The 19,779-nt window shown below is 38.5% G+C and overlaps 1 protein-coding gene across 8 annotated transcripts in view; it reads right to left on the bottom strand.

Moving 5' to 3' along the window:
* LOC112045273 (nucleolar protein 4) overlaps positions 1 to 19,779 on the bottom strand; it is a 180,199-nt gene that overhangs the window by 130,253 nt on the left and 30,167 nt on the right. Inside the window, exon 1 of one of the 8 annotated variants that reach the window (XM_052889385.1) lies at positions 7,438 to 7,782. The exons of the other annotated variants lie outside the window; for them this stretch is intronic. Within the exon in view, the coding sequence (XP_052745345.1) occupies positions 7,438 to 7,479 (42 nt within the window). The 5' untranslated portion in view covers positions 7,480 to 7,782. Of the gene's footprint in view, positions 1 to 7,437; positions 7,783 to 19,779 lie in introns of those variants that run through there. 8 annotated transcript variants of the gene reach the window in all.

A 19,779-nucleotide genomic window follows, 5' to 3' on the forward strand; every position in this document is an offset into this window, starting at 1 on the left:
ACTACGACATATTTTAAAATGAGAGAAAAACAAATATTGACTAATAGCGGCAGAATAAAAATATTGCTTCTTTTTCTCTGATTGTATAAAAGCCGTAGGCTCCATAATGGGACATCAGCGGCGTCGGTTTAAGGCCCCATCAGGCGATGCTTCTGCGGTTTTGGGCGACCGCAGAAGTACCGCCTGATGAGGCCCGACGGCAGAAGCAGAAGAGATGCAACGCTTCTAGACAGAACGACTCTCTAAGGTCTCTGCCTTGGGACGAGACAGAGTAAATCTATAAAAGAGGAGTACCTATTCCACCACGCATGTCTTTGTTACATTTCCCAGGGATTAGGCAACGTTTTCGATAAAATAACCCAGGCTTGTCTTTTTGCGTCATTTCTAACAGCCAATGTCATATTTCAACCAATTTACACAAAATCCTAACAAATACGTCTATTATAACCTTCATCATAAACCACTCTTATTTATTGGTAAAAACAACATAAAATTCAGTAGTTTCACGTTAACCAAACCTTTCAGTAGTTTTCGTGGACAGACAGACGAGGCGGTAGACTGCTTTATATAACATAAATATCACCAGCAAAGTATGGGCGTTAAAAACCCCATGAGCAGAAACTTCACACAACAGAAATGCGTATGTTGCGATGGTCGGGAGGACACACTCAAGGACAAGGTTGAGGACACTCAATGAACACATAAGAGGGAGTCTCAAGGTCACAGAAATAGCTGAAAAAGCAAGAGGCCAGGCTGAGATGGTACGGTCATGTGATGCGAAGACCGGATGACCATATCGTAAAAAAGTGCCTTTCCATATCCATGGATACTAAGAAGCGATACATGGGACAAGGCGAGGCCGAAGAAGAAGAAGAAATATCACCAGCAAATAGGAGAAACCGCGGGATACCGTTAATTTTCGTTATTTTCCGTTAAGTTCCGATTGGAGAAAAAGCTATATTTTCAAGTTCCGATAGGTAACTATTTAATATTCGCCTTGTGAATTTTACAAGACGTAATTTATGAGGTGAATCTCTGAACGTCTGTCGGGAACACAATGCGATTCCCTCCGTCTCTAGGTTCCCGCCCAAGCGTTCGCGTTTCACATATTTCTTGTTTGCCGACCGCTCCGCGAACTGGATACTGCCCGAGAAATGGAATCGCAAACTGCGTTTAAAAAATAAATAATAACTTACTCCGCGCAGCTTTCTCATATTTCTCATTACCCTCGGATTTGCACGTAACATAATACGATAACGATAACGTCTAAAACGTGAAATTGATACGCCTAAGGAAGTTTAGACAGGAAAATCGTTGGAAAAACATGTAGATCTCGTTTTATTTTTGCTGCATTTTGGAGTTTTATTGCATAAAGTAGAATGCATTTTGTTCAATACTAGCTGACACCGCGCGGTTTCACCTGCGAGGTTCCCGTTCCCGTAGGAATATTGGGATAATATGTAGCCTACTTCCTCGATAAATGGGCTATCTAACACTGAAAGAATTTTTCAAATCGGACCAGTAGTTCCTGAGATTAGAGCGTTCAATCAAATATACAAACAAACAAACTCTTCAGCTTTATAATATTAGTATAGACTAGCGGACGAATTAGCGGAATGCACAAATCCCGCGGAAACCATGGACTTTTCCGGGATGAAAAGTAGCCTGTGCATTAATCCAGAGTAAAATCTGTTTCCATTTAATATATCAGCCTAATCGCTTCTGTAGCCGCAGCACAAAGGAGGAACACACACTTCCACACACTCTCACACAAACTTTCGCCTTTATAATATTAGTGTGATGTGATAGTTCTGTAAAGGTGACCTTTCGCCTTTATAATTAGTACTGTAAAGGTGACCTTTCGACTTTATAATATTAGTGTGATGTGATAGTTCTGTAAAGGTGCATAATGAAGTGGAGGTTGGACAAGAGTGTTTTAAGTGATTAATTCCATTTTCTCGGTGGACTCCATCAAAAGTTTTAGTAAAGTTGTCTTCGCCTTACTAAAACATGACATGGCATGACTTTACTACGACTGTCTGACGACTTACTGTCAACAACGGATGATGGACGTAAATGCCCATTTTGACCTAATGGGGCAAATTATTTGAAGAAAATTACTCCTACTTGATGATTGGGTGATATTGCAAAGCCATAATTATTGTAAAAAACAAAAGGTCTACAACTAAATATATTATTTTTAATTCAATCGGTTCATTAGATTCAATTAATGCAAACAAACAAACAAATAAATCTTTTCACTTTATAAAATAATCTAAATGTAGGGTAGGTGTAGGGTAGGGGTAGGGTAGGAGTAGGGTAGTGTAGGGTAGGGGTAGGGAAGAGGTGCACATAAGTCAAAGCGAAGCTTGACCAGGTCAGTATTAGTATAGATATGAGTGCTTCCGAAAGACCACCTAAAGTGTCATAGCATAAAAATCGTATTGTATCTGTAACTGAAGTACATACAATGACTTCAATATTTTTTCCAGAAATTAATTAACATTTTCAAGAGAAGTAGCAAAAACAGGTCACGTAGTGGTGAAGCTGAAGCATCAAAATATTGTTACTGCAGCGCCCCTCGGCGTACTTAATGCAATTTAAAAGCAGCCTCCAACTTATCAACGCTAAGATCGTTTACTTAGATTGGAAAATGAAGTGATCTTAATTTCTGAATCATTTCATTTTACTATATAAAAATAAGTCGGGTTTTCTTTCCTGACGCTATAACTCCAGAACGTACGAACCGATTTCCACGGTTTTGCATTCGTTGGAAAGGTCTCGGGCCCCGTGAGGTTTATAGCAAAGAAAATTAAAGAAAAATTTCAACAGAAATGCGGGAATATCTTTCTTCACATACAGCGCCATCTCTGATACAAAGAATGTACTACAAACCAATATTGTAGGGGTAGGGTAGGGGTAGTTAAAAGTTTACATCGAGTTTCACACGGACGAAGTCGCGGGCGTCCGCTAGTATCTTAATATATATAAATCTCGTGTCACAATGTTTGTCCTCAATGGACTCCTAAACCACTTAACCGATTATAATAAAATTCGCGCACCATGTGCAGTTCGATCCAACTTGAGAGATAGGATAGTTTAAACCTCAAATTATAGTAGCAATTTTAATTTATTGCTAATTATTTGTCTCTATAATTATAAAAGAAAGACGTGTTAGTTAATCCACTTATAACTCAAGAACGGCTGACCCGATTTAGCTGAAAATTGGCAGGGAGGTAGTTTAGAGCCAGGAGAAGGACATAGGATACTTTTTTTTTGTAGGGGTAGGGTAGGGATAGGGTAGGGGTAGGGTAGGGGTAGGGTAGGGGTAGGGGTAGGGTAGGGGTAGGGTAGGGGTAGGTTTATGGTATAGGGATAGGGTAGGGGTAGGAGTAGGGTAGTGTAAGGTAGGGATAGGGAAGAAGTGCAAATAAATAAATTAATAAGTCAAAGCGAAGCTTGAGCGGGTCCGCTAGTAGCTCTAAATATTTATAAAGCCGACGCGCCAGCTTCGTCCGCTGTATAGTTTAACTTATAGTATAGTATAGTCTTAGTCACAAGGTATGGAATAAAACTTTGCAATAAACAATTGCAAAGACTTAAAGGTTTTAGTGAGTTATTTATCCCTATGGCCTACTTCGGACTACTTTAGTATTTTAGTCGAGTACGAACGATTTTTGGGCGGTAAATCTAAAAAATGTTCGTACTCGACTAAAATACTAAAGAAGACCGAACGAGGCATTGATTGCGTTACTTTGACCGATTTTGCAGCGCACGCAACAAAAGCTCTCAAAAGAAAAACTATTTTCCCTGGATTTTTTAGGGTTTATTTTTTTAGTTTAGTTTAAGGGGGTTATTTTAGGGTTTTATAATGACCAAACTCGAGTCTGGTCTGGTGGTAGGCTTTGGTCATTACCAGCTAAAATGTACGTCAAACGGCCTTACATCTATACTAGTACTATAAAGCTGAACAGTTTGTTTGTTTGCTTGAACGCGCTAATCTCAGGAACTACTGGTCCGATTTGAAAAAATCTTTCAGTGTTAGATAGCCCATTTATTGAGGAAGGCTATAGATATATTTTATCCCCGTTTTCCTACGAGAATGGGAACCACGCGAGTGAAACTGTCGTCTACTAGTCATCCATAGATCGCAGTAAAGCGCTAACTTGTTAATTAAAAACAAGTATTTAACATACAGATAGTGTTGCTACACATAAAATGTCACAACACGGCACGGTGGTAGAAATCTACACTCAATTAAAACATATCCACCGTTTCCATCATTAGGTGACATTATCACGTATGTGAGGCGCTTGGCACGATTCCTACAATTCCTGCGATACGTAGAATACTTAGCCCGGCTGGTATCCATATAATCACTGGATTCCCGTGTCCGTGTTAAGCGTAGAGATTTCTGCCTGTTTGCTGACGTCTTTAGCCAAACGATTAAGTGTTGGTCACTGGGACATAAGCAAACATGGCTCTAAACGTCATGGCGACTAAAGCGACGACATACTGTTTAATATTCTAAGGATTTCATGTACAGTCCCTTGCAAGTAATTGTACTATTAGGCTACTAAAGCAAAGGTTTGTATTAGTAAACTAAAGTCAATTTCTTTATTCCAAAGAACCCAATTTTAGGTTTGGTAATGAAGAGTATTGTAGAGTTTACTAGTTTTTTAATCCGTTAATAGAAAACTTCGTTGATTTTTTAATTAAATGTCTTGTTGATAATATACAAAAGAGCTTCATAACGTGTCGGAAATATACAATTTTCAGACACCTACCTACGATACAATTATAATAAGTGTACGTACTCGTATATATAAAAAGTCCCCCTTTCGCCACTTTACAGATAAGCGAGTGGTACTGTGCGAGTGATATATAAAATGAAATTGCATTCATATATCTTTTTAACCGACTTCCAAAAAGGAGGAGGTTCTACGTTCGGCTGTATGTATGTTTTTTTTTTTTTTTTTTTTATGTATGTCCAGCGATAATTCCGTCAATTATGGACCGATTTTAAAAATTCTTTTTTTGTTTTGAAGGGTTTACTTCCAGGGTGGTCCCATTTTTTTCATGTCAGGATCTGATGGTGGCATCCTGGAGAAATTGAGGGGAACTTTCGAAAGTTGTAGAGACGGCTAGTGCGTTTGTTAGTGTTTCCATAAGGTATTTTAAACCACTACAACATTATGAAGGTTTGGAGTTGGTCTGATGATGGAGCCGAAACACAGACGATGGAACTCGTCAACGATTTACAGCAGTCACCTTTTGTTTGGGCTTGATTAATTTGTATTGATGAGTACTTTCCACCTGTATGGGTTGTGGCTGTATTAAGGGTCTGGTGATGAAGACGAGGGACAGTGAAGAGAACTCCTCGACGGTTCACAGTAGCTACCTCGTGTTTGGACTTGATAAATTTGTATTGATGAGAACTTTCCACCTAGATGGATTGTGACTGTATTAAGGGTCTGGTGATGAAGACGATGGACAGTGAAGAGAACTCCTCGACGGATCACAGTAGCTACCTTGTGTTTGGACTTGATAAATTTGTGTTGATGAGAACTTTCCACCTAGATGGATTGTGACTGTATTAAGGGTCTGATGATGAAGACGAGGGACAGTGAAGAGAACTCCTCGACGGTTCACAGTAGCTACCTTGTGTTTGGACTTGATAAATTTGTATTGATGAGAACTTTCCACCTAGATGGATTGTGACTGTATTAAGGGTCTGGTGATGAAGACGAAGCACAGTGAAGAGAACTCCTCGACGGCTCACAGTAGCTACCTTGGGTTTGGACTTGATAATTTTGTATTGATAGGAACTTTCCACTTAGATAGGTTGTGACATGTGTACACACGCAGTAGGTATGCTAACACTAAAAATAAAAAAATAAAAATTTTAATAAAAAAATTCAACCGACTTCCAAGTCAAAAAATAACTAACTAAAAAGCAAAAAATAACATCTTACCTATGTGCTACCTTCTGATCAGTTTGAAGGCGGTGCCAAGCCAGTGTTGTGTTTTAATTAAAGCTGTTTCTGAAAGAACCACAGAAATTTTGTAGTTAAATGGTGTTTAATTAAAACATCACTGGCTTGGCACCGCCTTCAAACTGATCAGAAGGTAGCACATAGGTAAGATGTTATTTTTTGCTTTTTAGTTAGTTATTTTTTGACTTGGAAGTCGGTTGAATTTTTTTATTAAAATTTTTGACAGCGACCGTCATGATATTCCCAGTAAAAAAGGTAATATAAAATATCAAACGTAGTCTAAATATGTAGGTAAATAATATGTATCTAAATATCTGAAGATACCTTTGTAGAAGATCTTTCTAATCTAAAAGTTGACGTACGGATTAACCGAATTTTTTTACATTTTATTATTGGAATCGCTATTTTATATATCGGCGCGATAGAGTTATTTGATCGGTGGGCTCGTGTTGTCATGAGCCGAGATAGTACGAAGTTAGGTGGGGAGTAGTGGGAGACCGAGTTTCGGCGATAAATGCGACCGCTCGTGGTCTAGCGCCACGACAAGAATGAGCTAGACTATAGCTCATTCTTGTTGTGGCGTTCGATCCGTCCACATCTCTTGTTGGATAATAATTCTTTATAGGTTGTTATGGGATGGGCGGGGAGAGTGACTTGAGTGGAAAAGGGGAGTGTTAGTTAACTGACGAGGACGTCCTTAACCCTACATACGACGGTCACAAGTCAGTGACTTCACCCAAGGTCATTCTCTGCCACTCGAGGGTTTATTGGTAACAATCTTAGTGGGAATTGTTAGACCTGACAGACTTTCATTCAATATTTCTTTTTTGCAGGACCGAAGTTCTACCTCAAAATTAAATATATGTCACAGAAAACGGGTTGACATCAGTGTACCTCTCTAAGTGCATGCATTTTTTATGCATGTTGCACTTATACTCAACTAATCTGCGGTTACTTCAAACGCTTGCAATGGATGGCGATCCTACATTTTGTATGAAGCGATACTTTTGCTCTGTTGTTTATGTTTGTCATTTGCTCATGAGTTTACCTAAGAAAACTCTCTAAAAAGCCGTGATAGCCTATATAGATAAGAAAGACCTCTGTCTCTGATTCCGGAGGGCGTAGGCTCGAATCTGGTCTGGGCCATGCACCTCCAAACTTTCAGTTTGATTGTCTCAAACAGTGAAAGAAAAACATCATGAGGAAACCTGCATACTTATGAATTGTCTAAACTCAATACGTGTGTGACGTCAATCAATATTTGGCGGACATACATAAAAAAATATACCGACGAATTGAGAATCTCTTCCTTTTCGAAGAAAACAATTACATTCGCATATAAATAGGTATTAGTTAGTGGTGGTAATTTACGTTAACTTCGATCGATAGCTTCGTTGGAATACTCCCGGAATGATAAGATACGGGATAGGAAGGAACTCACGTGATCTTCGACCCGTTCTTTTGTCCAGGATGCGTCCACCATAAGACTTAAACAGCGGGTGCGTGGCAACACAAAACAAGCAAAATTGATTCACAGTCTATTATTTATAAGGAGCACTCAACTTGTTGGTTTTTAATGATTTATCCACAAAACACACGCGTACACGGCTTTTTGTGATGGCGGTAAAATATTTCTCAGCGTGCGCACGACCAGCTCTCAACGAATTAGCGGGGCGACTCCAACCATTGTCGATCGCAGCAGGCGAACGTGCGTAACGTGAGATGGAAGATAGGGGAAAGGATAAAATGAAGCAGGACAGCTATCGTAGCTACACTTTAATTTCTACCATTCCCCCGCCTGTGAGCTACTAAGCTCGCAATAAAAAAAAATAAAGAAAATAGCGAAAGTACATAATACAAATAAACAAATTATACGTATAAGTACTTAGAGACAAATATTTATGAGTTATAAATATTAATAGCGATAAATAATATAGTTAATAATAAAATAATTCTGATAAATTAATAGATATTTAATACAATAAGTCACTTACTTAAAATAACGTAAGACTAGTCTATTGCGCAGGCAAAGGACAAAGCTTCACCATAGGCCGAATGAAGAGTCCAGTTTTAGTCTTTACTTCAGCGACTCTAGTAATCCCATCCTTGCCAGGGAATATGCGTGTTATAATGCCCAATGGCCATTGCAAGGGCGGAGCGTTATCTACGTTAATAAGGACCACAGTCCCTGCCTTAACCGAAAGAGACGTAGTATTCCATTTTTCGCGTGTTTGGAGGGTGTGTAAGTACTCAACCCTGAAGCGTTTCCAAAATGATTGAATTAGCGAATCTAAAAGCATAAATCTACTAAGTAACCGTTCCTTTTCACCACTAAGATCGGGCGCAGGTAAATACACTAAAGGCACTCTATATAAAAAGTGAGCTGGCGTTAGTGCAGAAGGCTCAGAAGGGTCCGTACTCGCAAGGTAAAGCGGCCTACTATTTAATATCGCTTCAATTTGTGTAACTACTGTAAGCATCTCTTCATACGTCAAAATCTGCTTACCTATCACTTTAAAAAGAAGGGATTTTGCACTTTTTATGTTGCTTTCCCATATGCCCCCAAAATGGCTCCCAGTGGGAGGATTTAGTTTCCAGATTATGCGGCGTTTAGCGAGTTCAGTACTAAAATCCTTATAATACTCATCACTTTTTAATAGCGAAAATAATTCATCAAAATATCCTTTCGATGAAACGAAATTAGTCCCATTATCACTATATATAAATTTACAATTTGCACCAGATCTAGAGATAAATCTCTTAAATAAATTTAAAAATGAAGCGGAACTAAGATCAGGTGCAAGTTCAAAGTGAACTGCTTTGGTAACCAGGCATATAAAGATACAAAGATAAGCTTTTTGCTTATGTATACCTCGGCCTCTACATAGAGTAATGTAGAGCGGACCTGTGAAGTCCACGCCTGTATAGGTATAAGCGTTAGCCTGCTCTATGCGACATGGCGGCAAATTAGCCATAAACGGGAATATTTGCTTAGGATTTAATCTATAGCATTTAATACATTTATGTATGCGTTGTTTTATGGCGCGCCTCGCGGATAAAATCCAATATTTTTGTCTAGTTATAGAAAGTAAAATCTGAGGACCTGCATGTAAATTTTCACGGTGGTAGTAATCAATTAACAAATCGATTATATGACCTTTTCTAGGCAATAAAATCGGATGTTTATGACAATAATCTAAAGAGGAGTAAGTTAAGCGACCACCTACGTGAAGAATATTATCGCGAATAAACGGATTTAATTTTTGAATAGCACGCGAACACGAAATTCCTTTTTTTAGTTTTTGAATATCCTCATAGAAATTTGTATTTTGAACAACTTCAATGACTTTTGTTTCTGCGACATTTAAATCTTCCGCGGTAATATGAATTCCTTTAGGTAATTTCTTGAGAAATTTCAATAAAAAGACAACCGATCTCAGATACTTATGCCAAGAAGAAAACTTAGTACTTAACGTCAGTAAAGGATGTTCATCTACACTTCGCATGACAAGAGATATAGATTTCTGTTCTGGAAGCGCAGAGGCGTTAGGTGAGAATTTCTGAACGGGCCATTGATTAATAGGCGACGAAGCCCATGTTGGCCCATTGAACCAGAGTTCATGGGTTAATAATTGCGAAGGCAATAGTCCACGAGATATACAATCTGCAGGATTCTCTATACCAGAAATATGATAAAGATCATCGGTACACAATAGTTCCTGAAACTGCGATATTCTATTAGCAATGTAAGTTTGAAATCTGTGAGGTGAGGACTTTAACCAACACAGAGCGACAGTAGAGTCTGAAAATACAAAAATATTGTCTACAGGTTGTCGCGATATTAAAGTATCATATACGTTGCGAACTAATTTTGCAAGTAAAACAAGAGCGTTTAACTCTAATCTAGCCAGCGTAACTAAACTAGAGGGAGAAGACACACGTGATTTAGAGCAAACTAATGAAATGATAGGTTTATTATCTCCATTTGTCACGTGCGTATAAATTACACAACCATACGCCTTTTCACTGGCGTCGGCGAATGCGAGTAAAGATAAATTAGAGTTATTTTCTACACCAAGGTGTCGCGGAATTTTAAGCTTTGATAAAAGAGGCAGCTCATCTATAAATTGTAACCAAGCCTCTATAATATGAGAAGGGAGCGTTTCATCCCATGACAACTTTAAAATCCATAATTCCTTAATTATCAATTTGGCGTATAAAATCACAGGCCCAACGAGTCCTAAGACATCGTAGAGTTGAGCAGTTGCGGAGAGAATAGAGCGTTTCGTCCATTTGAGCGAGGGGGGAGATACAAAAAAACTTAAACTATCATGAACGGGAAACCAATGTAATCCTAAAATCTTAAAGGTGTGTTCGTCGTCAAACGATATTCCTTCAGACTGTCGGTGCGTTTGAGGTATGTTACGTAATAATTCAGGAGAGTTACTAGTCCATTTAATTAAATCGAACCCTCCGGACTTAAACATTTGGATCAACTGCTCAGCCTTCTCTACTGCTTCTGAAGGATCAGAGGCAGAGGAAGCGAGGTCGTCCATATAAACATCTCTTTCGATTATCGCTGCGGCCGCGGGCCATCTATCCTTCTCTCTTTTAGCCAATTCGCGTAACGTGCGAAGCGCTAAAAAAGGAGACGAACGCAATCCGAAAGTAACGCGATTAAACTCGTAGATTTCTAGTGGTTCATTATTAGAAAATCTAAATAAAATTCGCTGAAATTTACGATGAGCGGGGAGAACTTCAATACATAAATACATTTGTTTCACATCTGCGAAAAAAGCGATTTTAAAGAGGCGAACGTTTATTAAAATATTAAATATTTCAGATTGCAAGTTGCAGCCTGTATGAAGTAAATCATTTAAAGATATATTAACATCAGTTTTCATAGAAGCGTCTAGAACAATTCTAAGTTTGGTAGTCGCTTTGTCGTCCCGTATAACAGGCCTATGAGGCAAGTAAAAACCAGGCATAATGCTTTCTTGAGGAGAAATCTTAGAAAGAATACCCTTATCTAAATAATCTTGAATAACTTCGTTATATTTTATTCTTAAATCAGGTGAGTTATTAAACTTCTTCTCAAGGTTGAGAAACCTTCTCTTAGCGGGTATATAAGAGTTACCCAAGCGAACCGGGTCTTCCTTAAAGGGAAGAGATACAATAAAACTGCCATCAGTTTTACGAGTAGTCGTTGTGACATATATTTTTTCACAATCCTGCTCTTCGGGACTCAAAAATTTCTGATGAGGAGCTTCTTCTACCTTCCAGAACCTCTCTAAGAGATTATCTAGAGGTTCACGACTGAAAGCGCAAAAGGCAGAAGTAGATATAAGCCCAGAAGCGATCGGCGCGTCGCCCATGATGACGTAACCGAGCGAGGTTTCTATAGCAGACGGTGAGCTATTCTCAGCGGTAATTTTATTAAAAAGCAAAATATCGCAATATAATTTAACACCAATTAATAAATCAACACAACCTGGTTCTGAAAAACTGTCATCGGCTAATGGAATGTTTTTTATCAAGCTTTCTAGTGCGGACAAGTTTACTTTAGCATCAGGCAATTGAGAAGTAATACCTTCTACCACCAGAGGGCGTATATCGTATACTTTGGTGTCATCGAAGCGTGAGGTGAATTTCAAATTAGAAATCCCAAGTATTTTTTGAGAAGTCCCACCTATGCCCTGTACTTCTGTAAAGCGATTTTGTGAATATACAGGAAGCGATAATTTTTTACAAGAAGCTATAGTAATATAATCACTCTGCGAGCCAGGGTCTACTAGACATCGCAGAAAGTGAGTGCGGCCATAGTTATCAATAACTTTTATTTTAGCGGTACCTAACAATGTAGTTGCGTTGCGTTCATGAAAATCACGAGAAATTGTACATAGCGATGTGTGTCCATTAGCGGACGAGTCATTATTCGACTCATTTTTAGCTTTTTGTGTAGCTACATCAGCGGGTATATTAGCGTAAGAATTAAAATTATTATGAGAGTTAGCGGTTTTATTAGCGGGTAGCGATATAGAATGAGAGTGCGTTGCGTTTTGTGCCGTGTTTATATTAACCGGATCACTATAATTAAATTTATTTGCGTGAGAAAAACATAACAGAGACGAATGTCTCTGGTTACAATGAGCGCAATTGTGAGTCGATAAGCAAAAGGCGGTTTTATGAAGAGTGCTTAAGCAGTTAGTACAATAAGAATTATTTTTTACTACTTGAAATCGTTTTTGCGGCGTTAATTTCATGAAATTCGGACATTTATATAAGTGATTATGCTTTTCATTTTTATATAAAATACATTTAGAGTCTTTAGAGTTTTGAATAGACTCCGTATTCACAAAAGATTTAGTAAATTTTGCAATAGGCGATTTTTTATTATGAGGTTTGGTTGAAACGTGCGAATCAGATGGTTTACTATTACATCCTCTAGAAAGAACCTTACTTTGTTCTTTGACAAATTCTACTAATTGTCCGTAAGAAGGAATTTTTTCTTTGCGATAAGTTATTTCAAAAAGTTTCACCGTTTCGGGATCAAGCTTCAGAAGTGCGAGATGTAATAGGAAAAAATCTGTTAAATTATCCAATTTTAATTGTTTAAGAGCGTCGACGGAGGAGTTGAAAGAATTTAAAAATAATTCGAGACCAGAAGCGGTATTATTATTTAATGATTTAAAATTCAAAAGTTGATTTACATATGTACCAGCCAATGAACGAGGATCGTCATACTTGTCTATCAAATTTTTCCATATAATAGAATAATTTTCACCCGATACTGGCAACCCTGCGCACACGGATGCCGCAGAACCTTTCAATTTTCCAACTAAATAACACACTTTTTCACTGTCAGAAAGCGTTGGGTTATTATGTATTAAATTCTTGAATTGTTCATAGAATAGCTGCCAGTGAGACGAATCTCCCGAAAAGTCGGGTAATTCAATAGCAGGGAGACTGGATTTCATTGTGGGAAATTTAGAAAGACAAGGTTTTGTAGAATCATTTTTACTATGATAATAGGGTTCCAAAGATTTTTTAATAAAACAAAACATCTCCTCAAATGCGTTCCAACTTTGATAACTGATAACAGCGTTTGGATTTACTTTCATTTGCGCCATAGTATACTGATCCAAATTTAATTCAAACTCCTTACGCAAAACGTCTATATTGGCTGCCTGTACCAATAACGAAGGTAGTTTGCTACTGTCATCGCTAACTAGTAAGGTCAAGTCGTAAATACCTTGTAAGCGGCTAAACATCATTTCTTTCTTCGCTTCTAACAGCTTGAGATGGCATTCATCTGCGCTGTAGCTTGCGGGCAAGACTTCTTTTTTACTCATGATGAAATATTAATTTGTAAATTAATTAAATAAAAGAAAGTAAATACTTCTTCTTTAAATAAGTGTTAAAAAATATTAACAAATAGCGTTATACTAAGATGTCAACAAAAAGTTACTTGAAATCTATTATAAGTATCAAAAGATTTATGCTATAAAATGGAATACTTCGTTTCTCGTAACGAATGAATGAATGAATTCGGAATATGTACCGTTATGTACCTACCTACTAGTTATGACGCGGCGTAATAGTTTAGCGTAATTAGCGTATCGATTTTATTTATATAGCGGAACTAACCGAAGAAAACATCTTATTCTTCGATTATAATAAATATATATATGTGCGGAATAGTATATTATAACAATAATATAAAAATATAATACGAAATAAGAAATAGCGAACTTAGTACGTCACAACGGAGGTAGGTTAGACAACGAAATTATAGTACAAATCCGCTCGAATAGGACCAAAAATGTTATGGTGGTAATTTACGTTAACTTCGATCGATAGCTTCGTTGGAATACTCCCGGAATGATAAGATACGGGATAGGAAGGAACTCACGTGATCTTCGACCCGTTCTTTTGTCCAGGATGCGTCCACCATAAGACTTAAACAGCGGGTGCGTGGCAACACAAAACAAGCAAAATTGATTCACAGTCTATTATTTATAAGGAGCACTCAACTTGTTGGTTTTTAATGATTTATCCACAAAACACACGCGTACACGGCTTTTTGTGATGGCGGTAAAATATTTCTCAGCGTGCGCACGACCAGCTCTCAACGAATTAGCGGGGCGACTCCAACCATTGTCGATCGCAGCAGGCGAACGTGCGTAACGTGAGATGGAAGATAGGGGAAAGGATAAAATGAAGCAGGACAGCTATCGTAGCTACACTTTAATTTCTACCAGTTAGGATCAGCTTTAACATACGGAAAATGCAAACTTGGTGCAAATTGATAGTTTCGTAAACACTGATTTGCCTTTGAATAGTGGAGGCGACCACGAGCGGACAACGGCGTTCAATGAAGCTAACTAAACAATGACGTGTGATTGCCTTGATTTGAAAGCACTTCGTGGATTTCATACGAGTACGTACGAGTATTCGTGGTGCGTCAATAAGGGAAATAAAGAGAAGATAACACAGTTATTCAACAAAAGCTGGCACGTTCACGGATGTAATTTTATTATAATTTAATCCACCATTCTTCTACAATGAGGTTTAGTGGGTTTAGGGAGTAGACGATCAAACTTTTTACTTCAAATCTAACATGTTTGATCGTTTAAAACGCGACTCTGTTGATGAAAAAGTCAACATTGACAAGAAATTCATTATAATGCGGAGAATGCCTGACTAGTTTCGAACCCATACGGGGCTCTTAGTCATGAGCTGGTTCTTGCATATGTGTATAATAAATTAATACGAATAACATTAACAAAGTTTGTTAAACATGTTTGATCATAAGCGGGCTATAGATCTGCTGTTTAAACAGCCACAACCGATGTCTACCACTAAACCAGGAATGAAACCAGGATCTTTCAATTGAAAACCACGGCATTTGGTACATACGGCACGCAATTGCGCCAATGAAATATTTATATTAAGCGTTATTCCAATGAAATATTGACTGAAAAGTCTGATTGATCGAGTGAAATCATTACTAAGCTCGTGTAAAGCAAGCATAAAAGCAGTGCGAGATACAGTGAGGCGACGAGAGATGTCATACCCACTGCATTACAAATCCAGCAATATAAACGGAGCTGAAAGCGATATTTATCTGTCTCGTGGCCTCGTTGCCACCTATCAATCCAACAGAAAACTTACACGTTCACACGTTGTCACTCGTATCCCATTGTAATAAGGGTGACAATGCGGTGATCGGAATGCAAAGTACATTCAGACGTATTCCACCGTAGATAGATGTTCTCGCGTACAGTGACGCAACGTGAGCTGACATCCACATTATCTACAGTCAGTACATTGTGTGAAATACTAGGGCCTCTAGCTAAGATACACATCAATTCTATATATCGCTAACGAAAACTAAAAAATGTATGGGGATGATTCATACATTTTTTAGTTTTCGTTAGCGTTTGTAGAAAGAGAATTATTGTGTAACTTAGGTACAGACCCTGTAGGTACTGGACTTCCGAAAGTCAAAGACAACACAACATACATTGCTCGTAGCTTCAAGCTACAGCATACAAAGTTTGAAAGTGGAGAATGGATATGTTTTAGGATAAGTAGGATTGTATACTTGTAGGATGCAAACTTTATGGCGCCTCGGAAATCAGCTGCGGATGGATACGCGAAGGTCATACATAAAGTCAAGACGTGTGCGAGTGAGAGGGAGTGATGCCCTGCCGCTACGCCCCTACTGTACCGCTGATATCTATAAAAATTTTAATAAAAAAAATTCAACCGACTTGCAACTCAAAAAATAACTTTAACTAAAAAGCAAAAAATAACATCCTACCTATGTGCTACCTTCTGATCAGTTTGAAGGCGGTGCCAAGCTAGTGATGTTTTAATTAAATACGTTTAAACTACAAAATTTCTGTGGTTATTCCAGAAACAGCTTTAATTAAAACACGTAGAACCTCCTCCTTTTTGGAAGTCGGTTAAAAATCTTGTATTGCGCAGCTTAACGCACGAGGTTCCGAAAGTCATAAAGTTTGAATGAATTATACTCGTAGTGCTCGTAGTACTCGTAGTACTAGCGAACCCGGTCAAGCTTTGCTTTGACTCATTCCCTATCCATATCCTGCCCAACCCTACCTCTACCCTACCTTTGCCCAACCCCTGCCCTACCTCTTCCTCTTCCCTACCCCTACACTAACGTCGATGAGCCGTGATAGCCCAGTGAATAAGACCTCTGCCTCCGATTCCGGAGGATGTTAGTTCGAATCCGGTCCAGGGCATGCACCTTCAACTTTTCAGTTGTGTGCATTTTAAGTATTTAAATATCACATGTCTCAAACGGTGAAGGAAAAACATCGTGAGGAAACCTGCACACCGGAGATTTTTTTTTTATTCTCTGCGTGTGTGAAGTCTGCCAATCCGCATTGGGCCAGCGTGGTGGACTAATGGCCTAAGCCCTCTCATTAGTGGTGGACTAATGGCCTAAGCCATGCAATGCATGCAGCAATGAGCCGAATATGGGTCGATATTGATGAAGATGATGATGATGACACTAACGTCAATCAATTATTTTGCCTTCGTGGAACTCTTCCACTAACATTTGAACTATATGGTATGGTTTTATAGATAATACACAAACACACATGCCTCTGAAGACTCACCCCTTTTATAAAAATAACCAAGCATACAGATTAAATACAGAAGCCTCCTCTCGCCGCGGTTGAGTGACGAACAGTCTTGCAAACCGTCAAGTGCGTGCGACGTATCAAGTTACCAGGAGGGAGGGAAGGGAGGTTGGGGCGAGGGGAGGGAGCCTGACTGTCAAACAACTTCTAACGCCGGGATTCGGGGTGAAAACTTGCGATTTCTACTTATACTACGCTGAGTGTATGGCTACTGCAATGTAGCTACGTAGTTCGTTTTAGCTATCATGTGGCTGTCTGTTTCACTCTAATCTGTGTAATTAAATCATTGACCTCTTATATATTTAGGAGAGCCGTGATAGCCCAGTGGATATGACCTCTGCCTCCGATTCCGGAGGGTGTGGGTTCGAATCCGTTCCGGGGCATGCATCTCCAACTTTTCAGTTGTGTGCATTTTAAGAATTTAAATATCACGTGTCTCAATCGGTGAAGGAAAAAATCGTGAGGAAACCTGCATACCAGAGAATTATCTTAATTCTCTGCGTGTGTGAAGTCTGCCAATCCGCATTGGGCCAGCGTGGTGGACTATTGGCCTTACCCCTCTCATTCTGAGAGGAGACTCGAGCTCAGCAGTGAGCCGAATATGGGTTGATGACGACGAGGAGATCGATGAATAGAAAAATCTCGATTTTAAATACTTACACAATTTAAAGCAATTAATCATAGTTACTTTATTCGATTGGATAGTAAATAAAATTGATTTAATAAAAAAGCCTCAAAGCGTCACAGTTAACATAAAAATATTTGTTTTTTTAACTGTGACGTATGAATCATGCATACGGAGTTTAGTTAGAACATAATGAGGGTGAATAGGGGTGCGTTGGGTTTGACCCACCGATTGTCCCACAGCTGAACAACTGGGAACCTGTCACTCAACTCACAGGGGGATGAATTGGGAATAGAACATTGAAATTAAAGTTCGGATTTGTTTATTAAAATAAAAATATTTTATCGCTAATATGTAATAAATCATTTTATGTATGCACCATGTACCTACGTTTGTGGTTCTCAACAGAGAGGTCCTAGGTTCGATTTCCAGTTCGAGAAAGTTTCGAATTTTATATATTCTAAATTTGCTCAGGCCTTGTCAAGTGGTAGGAATCGCCCCGGGCTAGTTATCACCCTACCTGCAAAGACATACCACCAAGCGATTTAGCGTTCCCGTAGAAACCGTCAAGAGGTATATGGGTAGAATACACTTGTGCCTCTTCGAAGTAAGCCCACTTCCATCTTAGACACTTATGATCATGAGGGCTATTCTGTAAAGAGATTTTGTAGAACTCGCGAGTCTTTTGTGCGAGTGCGAATTTCGAATGCACCTCTTTCTGTCTCTTGCTATACTATCGTGTTAGACAGAGAGAGATAGAGGTGAATTCGAAACTCGCATTTGCGAGTTAAACTAAACATCGTTACAGAATAGCCGTCCAGGTGAGCTCGCACTCAAGGCCTAACTAATTGTCATCGAATAAAAAACCACTAAAAATCACTGCATTTTTATACTAAATATTCTTGCTCGTGTAAGTGTCAGGCCACCGAGCTTACTTTTTTAGAATTACTGTAAAATTTTATAATAATATAATGATTTATTTATTTTGCTATCATCCGCGAAAATTCGGCGAACCCATGCGACAACGTCACCCAGGTCCGACAAAATACTCTCTACGTACGTTTCACCCCGAAACCGGAGCATCCTTAGGAGATGTTGACTCTACAACGTGCAATTGCACTTGCACGTTGACTTTGCAATTGCACGTTGTAGAGTCAACATCTCCTGAGGATGCTCCGGTTTCGGGGTGAAACGTACGTAGAGAGTATTTTGTCGGACCTGGGTGACGTTGTCGCATGGGTTCGCCGAATTTTCGCGGATGATAGCAAAATAAATAAATCATTATATAATCATGATGAACTTCCGCAAAGTAACGCCTGATTCTATCCAATATTTAAAATTTTATAATAATTTATATTATTTTTTGTTCCTTTCGTGTTGGCCATTTAATTAAAATAATACCACTTCTGGGTTCCAAAAATAGGTCATTAGCCATCATTACAAAAAAATATTGTTCAAGTATCAAACGTAATCGGTCGCAGTACACCCCGTCAGCACCTCGGTCGCGAGGCGCGGCGCGGCCCGGGGCACGGCGGCAGTTTCTATACAACTCTTGTATCGTATCTACACAGCTTGTAGCTAGGGTTGGCACCCCAACGAAGTAATTCAATGAAAATTATATTATTGTTCCCTTGACCGAATTTCGGCCACGGCAGGACATCTTTTATAATCTACTAATTTAAGAATCAAAGCTTTGATTGAAGTTACTCGTAGCAACTTATTTAGGCATAGCGGCACTTTTTACTTTCTATAAAAATCTACAGACTACACAGCTTGTAGCTTTGGCACCCAAACGAAATAATTTTATGAAAACTTCATTATTGTTACCTTATTGTTAAACACTAATATTATTATCGCAGGATATTTATAATTAAAATGAACTAATTAAAGTATCAAAGCTCATCAATTGAAATAAGCGCCTCAGTTTTCTGGACTCGCGGCGCGGCACTTTATATTTTCTTTAAGAGACTAGTATACAGTCGTACAGCTTGTTCTTAGGGTTGTCACCCGAACAAAATAATTTTATGAAAATTATATAATTTAACAATTATATAATTTTCTTACTTAACCAAATTTCGACCACGACCGGCCATCTCATAATATAGGTATCGCAGGATATTTATAATTAAAATGAATTAAAGTATCAAAGTTCATCGATTGAAGTTATAGCACCTCAGTTTTCAGATATAGTAAAGGCATGCATACTTTCTATATAAGTCTTGTATCTACTCAACGTAGGTATAGCACACAGACATTATTATTTTCTTACCAGAATTTCGGGCACGACAGGCCTAAGATCCTATCTTCGCAGGATTGTTTATAATTACTTATTAAATAAATTTATCTCGTAATGATCAAGTACATACATACGTAGTAGGTACGTATCAAGTACTTATCCGAAACGAAACCGAAGTCAGTTCAGTCGTGAGGAAATTCCAATAGAAATTCTTTATACACGTGACATAAGGCTAGTCAAAGAAAG

Source organism: Bicyclus anynana, chromosome 2 (genome assembly GCF_947172395.1).
Source record: "Bicyclus anynana chromosome 2, ilBicAnyn1.1, whole genome shotgun sequence".
Taxonomy (NCBI): Eukaryota; Metazoa; Arthropoda; class Insecta; order Lepidoptera; family Nymphalidae; genus Bicyclus; species Bicyclus anynana.